This window comes from Pyxicephalus adspersus, chromosome 8 (assembly GCF_032062135.1).
Source record: "Pyxicephalus adspersus chromosome 8, UCB_Pads_2.0, whole genome shotgun sequence".
Taxonomy (NCBI): domain Eukaryota; kingdom Metazoa; phylum Chordata; class Amphibia; order Anura; family Pyxicephalidae; genus Pyxicephalus; species Pyxicephalus adspersus.
In genome coordinates this window covers 55,205,773-55,218,556 of record NC_092865.1, presented here as the reverse complement: position 1 = coordinate 55,218,556, position 12,784 = coordinate 55,205,773, and the positions used below count along the sequence as shown (strand labels likewise).

The window sequence follows — 12,784 nt, the reverse complement described above, 5'->3', positions numbered from 1 at the left end:
GGTGGGTCTTGCATCATGTTATTGCAGAGGATAGGTATGGAGACCACAAAAGCACATTAAAATCCCCTTTAAGGCTTTTCTACCATTTATTTTTCAGCCCGTCCCTTAAAACAGCATGACAGCTGGAAGAGAGAAGTAAAAAAAATATTCTGAACTGTAGAATTGGTAATGATGTCACCGGTAATGCTGCACTACTACAGTAAATAGAGATACATATATATGCAACACACACATCTAACCAACAAGCTATCTTGACAGCCTTTCAAGTTCGAGACGGGCTCACACACATCTGAAAGAGATTCTTCAATAGCAGCGAGGAGATCCTGGCTTGTGTGTCAGGGTACAATACAGCCCTTGTTTATCAGTATATAGAGGTGCACATAGAGAATTTTTTCTCAAAGTGGAGACAGAAACGCAGCTGCAAAGGGTAAAACCAGAAAAAAAATTCTCTCTCTGACAGATGTCAACTATCCTAACAGTCGTTCACCATCTTTAAACAACACTGGGCGCATAAAGAATAAACACAGAAACCAGACCCAAAAAAAAAAAAAAAAATTAACAAATCATCATAACTGTCTAGTACATCCTGGGTTGGTAACGGAAAAACAAGATCATTTCGGATTTCTATCAGTGAGTACGGGATTTCCTGGACAACTAATATCCACAAGCAATCAAGTACAGGAGTGCTCCAAGTCGAGGGGGTCAGGGTGTGTGTGTTTGGTGGTGGTGGGGGGGGGGAGTCATTTTAAATTTGAGTAGAGAGTCGTGATTTTGTGAGTTTTGCACAGGAATCGCAAATGAAATTTGAAACAAGTAAATTCCTTGACTAGGCACTGATGGACATCCTGATGTTTACTTTGGCATGGAAGACTATTTTAAGGTCACCAGGTTCTGGATGTTTGAACAAATTAAACAAAATAATGGTAGAGAGAAGAAACTTGAAGCAAACAGTGAAAGCAACTTCCTATACTGGAGATATAAAAAATATATATATAAAAAAGAAATGATAACATATATAGCTTAAAAAGATCTCAAGAGCTTTCTTCGAGACCTGTTGCCAGTATCCGAGCGCTGGTATGATCTCATCTTTTTTCTCCTGGCTGAACTCCAGCACACAATTTCATTAACCCAGGTACTGCAGGTGATAAAACTCATTTTTCCCTAAAGAGACAGCTAAAAAGTACCATTTATACATTTATGAAGTACCAGCAATCAAAATTATGGATTTTCTAAAAGGTTTTTAACTACTTTTATTGAATAGAGAAATCGCTGTCTCAGACTTTTGTGACACTACTGCCAACAATAAATTCCAACATTTAGACATAGCTGTAATTTGGTCACCGGTGTCAATAGATGTGTGAATTGGAGATGATCCCTGTCTTCCAAGTAATACTTTCTAATTAGGCTCCGGAAATATCGTGCACCGCAACCTCGAAATATAAAGAGGCTTTTTTTTTTTTTTTTCATAGATGGTGATGCTCATCTATGTGGCGCAAGGATGAGCATTACATGACGCCCAGCTCAAACCACTTAGATGTAGTAGAATGACTCCAGTTGGGTGGTTTATAGTCAGAAATGGACACAGATTAGTTACATGGTGTGAAGAGCACTAGAGGGCAGTGTGGTATTTAGGCCAAAATGACCTAAAGGTTCTTAGACTCTATTAGGACTTTAACTGTATATCAGAGGTCAAACTATGTCTATGGACACTGCTGGGGTATTTGTTTTTTCAATCTACATATGCATAATATTAACCTAAAACTGGCGATGTGTTGTTGATCTGACAATTTTACTATCAATTTTCTTTTGCTATTTATCCCTAGACAGACCATTTTCAAATATATTTTTCTGGTTTTCAAAAATTGGGGACACTTGGAGAAAACATAACATTCAGGGTTTTTTTTTTAATTTTCTTTGTATAAGGAGCCAAGTATTCTAGAAGTTTGTATGTTTTGTGTATATAGCAAAAAAGTGTAACTTTGACAATACTTTTTGTTTTCTTTGCCCGTGGGTAACTGTGTAGAGGCCGACACATCTTATGTAGAAATAATATTCAGAAAAAGGAATTTTAGTTTTTTTCTGTATGATTGTGTGTTCATTTATAGAGACTTCTACCTTATAGAATCACATCTCACACACAGTTAAAATTTAGTTAAAATTTAGAAGTAAATAAAATCCAAAAATGTTTTTAATAATCACTCTATTTCTACCAGCTGGTATAAACTATTGCTGGGCCAGGGCACTGTTAGCTCCTACCTTTTGTTAATCTCAGCTAGCAACAAGCCAATCTTAAATTGTATTAGTGGTTCCTGGCAATAAAGTAGAAGATATCTTGGTGGCTATGGAGTCGTTGAATATCTAAACTTCTTCATACACATGTCCCAGCACTATCCTGCAAATTCTGGAAGCAAGGGACAGATGGAAACATATTAGGATTGAGAAAGAGGCAGAATTAGCAAAGTTTGTTTGCTCTGGTCTGCTAGTGTACAGGGCATGGGAGACATCAAGTGTCTAACAGATCATGAATTTCTCAGTAAAGAGAACCTGCCTCCTTCCTAAGTCTATCACAGAGCTTTAAAGCAGGCAAACTGTATTTTGAGCCACAGATGGGCAACTCCCATCTCAAACTTCTGACATTATTTAGCTTGATGAAAGCTTCGCTTTCTAAAAGCTCCGAAGGTAGAATCATTCGTGTTGTCTATTAATAAGCTTTCTCCATTACTTCCCCCACCCCAAAGAAACTAAAGGGAATATCAGATTTTTGCTAGCCCGGTACACTTGTAGTGAACTGTCTTTGGTAAATTGGCAGATAATGCTAGGAAAAAGTTACAAAATAGATGCTGAATATAAAGACAAGGAAATTACTTTAAAACTGTGCCCATTTTTTTTTTAATTTGCCATGTTACTTTTTACTGACATGCAGGCATTGAAACGATGTATTATTTCCATGCTACTTGAGCGTGTACCTGGTTCCTTTAACATACACTTTGTTTTTCCAAAACCACAAACATCGATCCTGGAATTTCATGTGGAAGTGCTTAAGGGGTTGAAAGTTAACACCTTTGTGAGCTGTACAGCCTCACAGTTACTGCTCAACAAAAGACTCTTTGTAGGAACCTTTTTGAAATGTTTTCTTAACATGTTCCAAGTAGTTTTAGGCAAGTAACTAAAGTAAGCAAAATGTTACCATGATAAAAACACTTGTGAAAACATTAGAGCGCTCTCACTGGTACCCTTCATGCAGACAACACTTTCTTAAAAAATAATAAAATATAAAATGAGAGAGATTTATTAAAACCTTTTTTTTTTTAAATTTTATTTTAAATTATAATAAGGAAAGGAAAAAAAAAACAAAAATAAAGGGGGGTCAGTTAATCCTAAACTAGGTGAAAACCATCTGTATGCTTAACTTTTCATAATTAGCACTTCCTCATTCTTTAGAAAACAAACCTACACCCACAAAATAAACATTTGAAATGTGCAGAATTCAACATCAAACAACACCTTATTTGTTGCAGTTAACTCTATAGGGTCATCAACTGTCTGCCTGGAACTTTTAACCTAAAAAATACTATGGAGACTTTTTTTCTTTTAAATAAAAAATATCTTGTGTGTGAATGTTTCAAACGTTTTAGAAAATATCCTTGTGAAGGTTTTTAATATGCGCAAAATGTTATTTTTTGATATTTGCAATGTAGAAATTCTATGTCTACTCATAAAATATTTATGTGTGAGTATATCAGCATTCCCGCAAAATTGTCCACGAAACCCTTGCATATGTTTTGAAAAATGGTATTTTCTGATTTTTAAATTGTTCTTTGCAAGGTGAATATAAAACCCTAAGAACATTTGATTGCTAGAGAAGTAAATATTCACTCAAAAGAGAATATAACGTTTAATTTCCCTATTTATACAACAGCCACAGTTGTATACATTGTGTAAAAAAAATCCCTAAAACCTGTGAAAACTTAAATACCGGAATGCAGGCTGATAATAAGATAATATGCATGATATACCCAAAAATGAAAATTTGGATAATACATAATATTTTTTATTTAGCTAATGTAATCCAGAAAAGATTGTAAGTGGGAAAAAGTCAATTTAATGAAGGCTCCCTTCATACTACTGCATTAAAATCTGTGTTTACAGCTACGTCCAGTAATGCATAAAACACAATGCTGTACCGAATGCACTTTTGTTTTAGCGTACCCCAAAACACAGATGTGAACCATAAGTGTTTTCTGGCACGTAACAGGACAGATGCTGCATGTCTGGTTAATGTGCATTGGCAGGACGTTCAAATGAATGGGCTGCTTTAGTGTGATGTAAGTTAACACACAAATACTTTACAATAAACCATGTGTGGTGTTTTGTCCCAGACATTTGCTGTATCCCGTTTTACCCCTCATTGTTGAATGGCCTTGCTGACCACTAGAATGGAAAGAGAGTAGAGCTAGGTGCCAGCTTTCTGCAACCGTGCTAAAACAAACTAAAATTTACAAAACATACTTAGACATGGACTCTGTCATTCATTGCAGGGCACCTGTTGCTTGTGATGTAGGGGGTGCGCTAAGTCGAACCTCCTCCCGCTGTGCTTCATGTATTACCATTAAAAAATCCAAGGCAGATTTTAGTCTGACTAGTGACTAGCGCTTTTAAATATTTATATGCAAGGGCAGAAAGAGCCCACAGGAGGAATGTCTAGAAAGGGTTCTTCTGCATCACAAATAGGTTCTCGGAACACATTAAGGTCTGGGTGAGAACTTAAACCACTAAGAAAGGTTGTGTTGGATATATGGATCTCAAAGCTTCATGCTGGCCAAAGTGCACATTTAATGAAAGCATAACTAGGAAATAAATTCCTTGGAACCATGTAATTTTCTTAGTTTGATTTAGAAATCCTGTGCTGCCCATAAGAAATCTCCAATCTCCTTAGACTTCATTTAATGAAAGAACATACTGGTCGAGATCTGTAACATCTGCTTGTTTCCCCAGGTGGGCATAGCAGTACCCACAACCAACTGGGCAGAATATCTATGCTTAATACTTTTTTTTTGTTGCTATAGGAAACACATGCAGCTTCCCTACATGACATGATTTTACATAACGGCCTGTCGTTTCTGGACAGAGGAAAGAAACATGAATTACTCACTTTAGGAATGATGGGAAATCTTCACACACAGCCTCACAGCCCGGCCACTTGCACACACCGTGCCCATATAAGGGGTGATTCTGCATGTAGTCCTCGTGGGAGCTAAAAAAAGAAATTACATATACAAAAATTACTAATGGATCATCAACAAGCTGATTGCAAATATGAACAAATAAACACATACAGAATCCCTGGGGTGAGCCGAGCAGGCCGAGATGGAACAAGGCTATTAAAAATAACTTCCTTTTTGCATATCAAGTATTGTTTATGAAGCTGCTCAGCAAGCAAAAACAAGTGGGAACCTGTGTTGCTTTGTATACACCACACTTTACATCAAAACAGCCTGCTAATATAAGTTGAGTTATAATATTGAGTAACCAACCTGAGCTTTAACCCCTTGTTAATGAAGCTCTCATTGTCCCAAGGGATTCAGAAACAAAACCATCAACCAAAGTTTGGAGGACTGTGGTTTAGAAGGCTATTTTTATGAATCCAAGGTTTGGCAAATTTTGGTACACTAAGCTGTACTATAGGGCTAAATTATTTCAGGGACCTAACTCTTATATTTATAGAGGGTCGCTGGACATACCATTCCAAAAGAAAAATATTATTACGGAGTTATCACAACCCTTTCTGTTTAAAACACACTACACTACAGTCTTCTGGAAAGACTTTCCACCATATTTATGAGTGCTTCTTTACAAAATAATGCCCATGTAGCCAACACAGAATCTGTGAGGTTTAGTGTTAATGTTGAAGAAGAAAACTTGGCTTGGGTATTATCATCCAAAGGTGTCCGGTAGGGTTAAGGGGTGGCCATTCCACCACAATGGATTTTCACATCACATTCCTCCACATCAGAATTGTAAAGCCATGTATTTATGGAGATGGCTTTGTAAACAAGGGCAAAAGTTATGCTCTAACTGAAGAGAGCCAACCCCAAACTGTGGCCACAAATTTGTAAAGAACACAATTGTTTAAAATATCTCTATATGCTGTTGTTATATCATTAGTGACATGACTATGGACCTTGTACAGCGCATATGGACCTTGTACTGCGCTGCGTAATTTGATGGCGCTATATAAATACTGTGTAATAATATCAATACCTTCTCTGGACACACCTGAACTCAACCATTTACAGAGCTGTCTGCATTTTTCGGCTATATTTATCACAGAACAACTGATCTATTATTAAATCAGGGTATTCTGCTACTGCATACCCAAAGGTGCACATAGACATTAGATAACTGTCTGGTAATCCAGCTGTTCTAGACCAAACCCAGTTTTGATCTAATGTTGGTAGGGCATCAGCAAATTCCACCAGGTAAAGCTACTTGGACAAATTTGAAAAGGAGGCATGTTTGAAAACCTAGTTTGATCACTTATGATTTTTCTTTAACAGCAAAGTTACCATATCAGCAGCCAAGGTATCTGCAGTTCACTACCTAATACAAATTATTATTTACAACTTGTTGAGTTTAGTGCCACGGACATCATGTCAATAGGACAGCTAACCATTCTTCACAAGGTAACTAGTAGTAGTGAGTCACATTTAGCTGGACTTATACACTATAAACATTTACCGGTATCTATTCATCCAAGTGAACTCCTCATCTCTAGGATTTTAGAACATAACCCAGAATTTATAACCACTGGTATAAATGCTAGATAAGCTTTCAGAAACACATTAGAGTTAAGGAAGCCATTTGAGGTGGCAACACATATTAACTATAAGTTTGATTGAATAGCTAAACCATGACCTAGATAAAGCAGAACTCCAGATATCCTACACAATGTGACTGTCACATGTCTGTACCCATTTCTAAATGATCCCTTACTGCACACCTTTTATAAATAAAAAATAATGAAACAAATATCTGCAAAGGAATTGTGTGTGACAAGCAGGGGTTAACCCTTCATCACAAATCTCCCAATCGATACTTAGTGATTTAGCTGCACTGATCCAAGTCATAAGATTCTTTGATCCTGAGCACGTGCTTGTCAGACAGACAGGCCTTCTGCACCGACTGATGAACCATATTTATATGGAGTGGGGGGCTTGCAAGGAAGGGAATTATTCCTAAGTTTTACAGGGACAATCTAATTTCCTAGTAATGCCATTATTTCTAGAAGGATTTAAAAAAAAAAAACAGACAAAGGGTTCCAAGAAAACCAAACAGGGACTGAGACGCTATAAAAAAAAAGGGTTTAGCAAACAATAATGAAAAAAAGAAAACAAGGAAAAAAGCATAATAAACTGAGTTATACGCTCATAATAATCCATTACTGTTGTCTGTGTGATTTAACTCTCCCTTTGGGGCTGTGCTGGATTCTGCACTGTCCATCGCCAGACACATACTCACAAATCTAAGGATAAAGTCAACATGTGTCAGATCGTTCATGGTCTACAGGCTGCAGTTCAGGCCTCTGTTGTTCCCTAGCAGGGAGGGTGACTGTGCTTTAAAGGAATGGGATGATGTGAGCGTACTTATTTTATGGTTTTCCTAATAGATAGCACAAAATAAAATCTGACTGTACTGGACTGCTGTGACTTGCCAAGCTTTTCAAATGGCCGCCTGGCCACAACCCTTTATGGATTTCATATGAAATAATATTTTTCTACTATAACACAGAATTGAGTCATATGTTATATTTTATTGCTGTAAATCCTTGTAAAATAATTAACACAGGATAATTTATTTGGTTGTGTTTGTTAGATATACTGGATTTTATTAATGGGCTAGCCCACTCAAAAGTAATTTTTGAGTCTGAAATTGAACTTGACTGGTTTATTCAGCTCCAATCTTATATATATTTAATACCCCACCAGTGGACTCTTCATGCAATAATTTGGTAATATTTCAGTCCACCTTGGATGTTCTTACGTATTATTGCATGTCCCAGCCCCTACTGACCACTGTCTTTGGAACAGAGTTTGATGGAAAAATCAAAACTTTAACAGAGGAACAGAGCTGAGGAATCTCTACCAATGGGAACATAATTTCCAAAGGCACCTCTTACTTTTTAAGACTCAGACATGCAGTGTAGGGATAAATCAGTTACAAAATCTTCAAGGCACTCTTTACAGCCTTAAAAACTAAAATGAAATAGGTGCTAAAATTCACCAATACCGGTTAATCAACCAACAAAAAAACAACTTAATCATCATTAGTCCATGGGAAAAACAAATTATTTTGTAATTGTCTGGAATTTACCTGGACTGATGTCAATTATTTGTTTATTTAATTATTGTGGGTACTTCCTACCTTGGGGTTTGTGATTGGTCAGTAGGGTTATTTAAATCTTGTGCCTGTTCCCCTAGACCAATGTCACGGCTGTATGTGGAAAAGGTTCTGTGTGGCCTCATAGTGTTGTATGCGGAGTGTCTGTGACCGAATAATCATCCTGTTGCTAATTTGAATGTGTTCTGGTGTGGGTTTGCTTTTCCCATCTCCTTAATGACAAAAAACACCTCGCAGGGTTCCTAGCCACTATCTATTGCTCCCTAGCTTTGAGCGGCGTTCCACAACTGTCCACATCTTTATTCTTCAATATAGTAAATGCAAAACAGTTGCAAATGAGATCTTTTTATTTTATTTAAAATACTTATTTCCGTGATCCTGATGTCATTTATTGTACAATGTGAATTCTGATGATAGGTTCACTTTAAAAAAAATAAAAAATCCAGGCACTATACAAACCATGCTGACACCTTAAACCACAAACAACACATAATGGCTATGTCCTTTAAGACATTGCCCATTAGACTTTAAAAAAAAAATCAAGGTCATTGGATTGTGTACTAAATAACTATCTCTGTACCCTAGCAAACCTCACTACTTTTATTTTTCCACCCAGGTTAACGATTAACCTCACCTATAGAAAGCTTATAGAAGCTGTTTGTTCGGACCTTCCATTTTAATTGAGTAAACAGAAAGATTTGTCTTTGCCACAGTGAGAAAGATGTTACAGAATAGAACAGCTAAGAACCTGCTGGTTCAGTCAACTGTTACAAGCTCTTAACAAAAAAAAAAAAATTGGAAAGGAAGACTAAAATGTATTTGTCATTTTGCTTCAAGCGTACAGTAATTTAAACACAGGAGCTCACACGGAGTCAGCGGCTGGATTGCAGGCTTCCGAGAGTTAACATCTTTTTCACTACAGTGACCACAGGACCCAAAGGGAGAGCTATTTACAGCGGAGCTCCTCTGAACGGGACAGATCGCCATATGGAGGCAAACACTGAACAAGCTGCCCAACTCGTGGCGACAAGAGCCTAGGGGGGACTGGCCTATATTAACGCCACCTGTGATGTGGAAATTGTTCTCTATGTCTGAATTACATTTTAAGAGGCCATTGTGTACACTGTTTTGAATAGACATGCAAGAAAGATTTGAGGGGGGGGGGGATAAAATAATTTCTTGGGAAATTTGCAAACATACGCGAGATTGTATCATGCAATAAATGGTATCAGGGGGAAGATAAAAGTATAGAACCAAAACACTGTGTAATACATATGTATAAGCAGGATCATCCGAATAAATATCTGCAGCCATATTTGCATCATTTATGTAGTTTGGGAATGCTTTCAGGCCAATCTTGTGCCTTTAGAATTTTCCCATTTCCTGGCCCAAAACAAAAAAAAAAAATCAAGAGTTCTGGCTTCTAAAAGTTCTGGCCTCCTAAAAGGTGGTCAGAATAACGTAACCCACATTAAGGCCATAACAAGTCAAGGCGCATCCAACCTCATTGCACCAATACTGGACATAACCAAACCTTTGATAGACACCTTCTCTGGGAGCCAACACTTTTATAGTTTTACAGCAATGAATATGCATTTAGCATGTCAGTATTGTAAATTCATCTCGGATTTCCTTAAAAAAAAACCTTACAGTTCTACATCTTTATTTACACTTGTGATGGTGTTGCAGTTTTGCAATTTATTCAGCAAAAACATAGGGAAGCTGATATAAAATGCACCATTTGTATTTCTTCACTATAGATTATTCATAATCTTACGTTTTTTAAATCTTTATTTACAGTCCTAAGGTTAGATTATATTCCTAATGTTCTTTACAATCAGAATGTTTTAATATTGAACAATTTTACAATGCCTATCTTTAACTGTGGAAAGACAGATAAAACGTTCTGCTTGCAATACATTTTTTTTTTATTTTACTGGGCAAAATAAAAGGCTTACAAGATAAATAAATTACCTAGCCAATTATCTCTTGAAATTCCTGATGGTGGACATAGAATATCCTCCATATGTTTATGTCAACACAGCAAGATAAGCAGGACATGATTAGTATTAGCTTTTTATATAGGCTCTCCAAAGTACAAAGGTCATAAGGCTTATTTTTTGTTTGTTAGGTGTGGCTGCAGTTAATATGTTCCGTGTTGCAGAGCAGATGTCACGCTAACAGCTCAACTTTAATAAACGCTGTGTACAAACAGTTAACAAGGAGCCATTGAACTATGCTTTTCTTAAACATTACTATTTACAATATGTAAGCTAACTGAACTGAAACTAATCTGTGAGAATACTGGGTAATAGCCTTGTATAGTTTATTATAGAGTATTTAATACAATTCACTGCTACTATTAACTATTCCTTTGGAGAATTTTGAATTTTCAGCGCAGGGAACCTTTCTAACAGTATTCAAATATGCGTGTACACACGGGTATGTTTTACAAAATGACATTCAGCCAAACATTGTAGAAGGTTCTTCATACATTTGCCTCCTTCTTGCTAGGACATCTCACCACAGCCTGTTTTTTGCTATCCATTGCTGTAGAAAAAAAAATACTCTGTGCTGGTAGCACTTTGAGTTGAGGTTTCAAACATTTGAACGCTACTCCATGGGTCTTCCTTGTTTCAACACTTATCCTTGCACATGTCTCCAATAACTTTTGGGCAGCACTAGAATATTATGCATGGGAGAAATGGCAATGGAAGATCCAGGCCATTGCATGGTCTGACTCTATATTACCCTTGCTGCAGTATTTTAGAATTTACTAATACTAATATTTGGGAATCCAACCCAGGGGTTTGTTACACATTTTAAATTACCATCACCCAATAGTCAATAGTGATAAATTGGGGTGGTAGTTTTGGAAGGAGGTCTGCACAAAACGGCTGTTTGGCCTGTTCTGATCTATGGAGGGGAGAGGGAGTGGTAGATGACCCACTGCAGGGACATTTTAAAAATATATATTAAGTAATGACAGTCAAACAGTCCTTAGTAATTCCACATGGCGGATAACCTATAACCTTTTTAATGAAGTCAAGGGAAACCAGCACTAACACTAGATTTTCACTTGAGATGATGACAAATGATTTTTTCAAGCAATGAAAATCTAGTATATAAATACAGACTAACAATAACCTAAAAAGAACTATCCCATGTCCACCTTAACACATGTTCTTACTCTATCAAGCAATGATACTAGAACAAAATATAACCTTGTTGAGGAACACCAAGAGGTTATTTACAGCTGACTGTTAAATGTCTTACAATGCTTTTAGAACAGATTGGCAGATTATTGCAATTCACATAAATATATCACTAATTAAAATCATGTTAACTATCAATAATGTACTTAGTATAATGTATTAGTTTTGTCACTGCCTCTGATCAATCCCATGAAAAGGTAAATGATTGGCCATGATACTAATTTTCGGACTGTACACAAGATAATTACAGCCCCATGTGCCAAGGGAGTGGACCGTTCTATATATTACTCAGTATTGAGTTTCTATCAAAGACAGCTTCTTTACAACACGTTCATTATGTACCAATGTGGTAACTGAATTCCTTAGAAATGGTTTCCACATTTGAATGATGTTTGAAATTGACTTCAAATACAGGGGTAGTAAAAGAAAAGCTTATAATTTATTAATTAGTTTTTATGTATGTGCCACAATGGGCTATTCAACAAATTCATCCCAAATATGTAAAAATTAAAAAAAAATGACTACATATACACAAGTATGTAGTCACAATGTAAATGTGGTAAGATTTCTACTCTCACCTTCGAAAATTGGCATTTTAAATATTTCTCTTGCCTTGGGACTCAAAAATTTTACTATTACATCTCCCATTACTTGCTATTATTGCACAGTATATGATCATCATAACACAGCCAAGTATTTTTAGCCCGCTGGAGTAGCAGAGGAGTTCAGACAGAGCACTTTCACCCATGCATAATTCCATTCCCGTAGTGCCAGCAATTGTGGAATCTAGAATACATTGACTAGAAGTGTGTACTATCAGCACAACAAACACTATTAAATTGCCCGAGAGGGGACAGGAGAGGAGGAAAGGAAAAAAAATTCAAAGCATGTTAAACATGCCAAGTGCTGAATTCTAATGATGCCAAGCGCCAGTGATGGGAAGAGGAAGGGATCTTAACAAGCCGTGATTGGTAGTGGAGGCTCCCACCCTGCAGATCACGCAGCGCTGTTCATCTTTTAACGCCACTGAATATTGATAAATATCTTCTCTCCGCACCATGGGGGGAAGTTGGGTCTCTACTGGAAAGCTCTGCCAAACTGTGTGTTTGGTTTCCCCCTCCTCTGCACTCAGGGGTTTACTCTGAGTGATTTAATTATAATTTTCCTTGTGT

General features: G+C 36.8%; 1 protein-coding gene across 11 annotated transcripts in view; it reads right to left on the bottom strand.

Annotated features, from left to right (window-relative positions):
- FOXP1 (forkhead box P1) overlaps positions 1 to 12,784 on the bottom strand; it is a 500,704-nt gene that overhangs the window by 41,772 nt on the left and 446,148 nt on the right. For all 11 annotated transcript variants that reach the window (XM_072420741.1, XM_072420743.1, XM_072420746.1 and 8 more), the window contains one exon: positions 5,153 to 5,254. In XM_072420741.1, the coding sequence (XP_072276842.1) occupies positions 5,153 to 5,254 (102 nt within the window). The remainder of the gene's footprint in view (positions 1 to 5,152; positions 5,255 to 12,784) is intronic.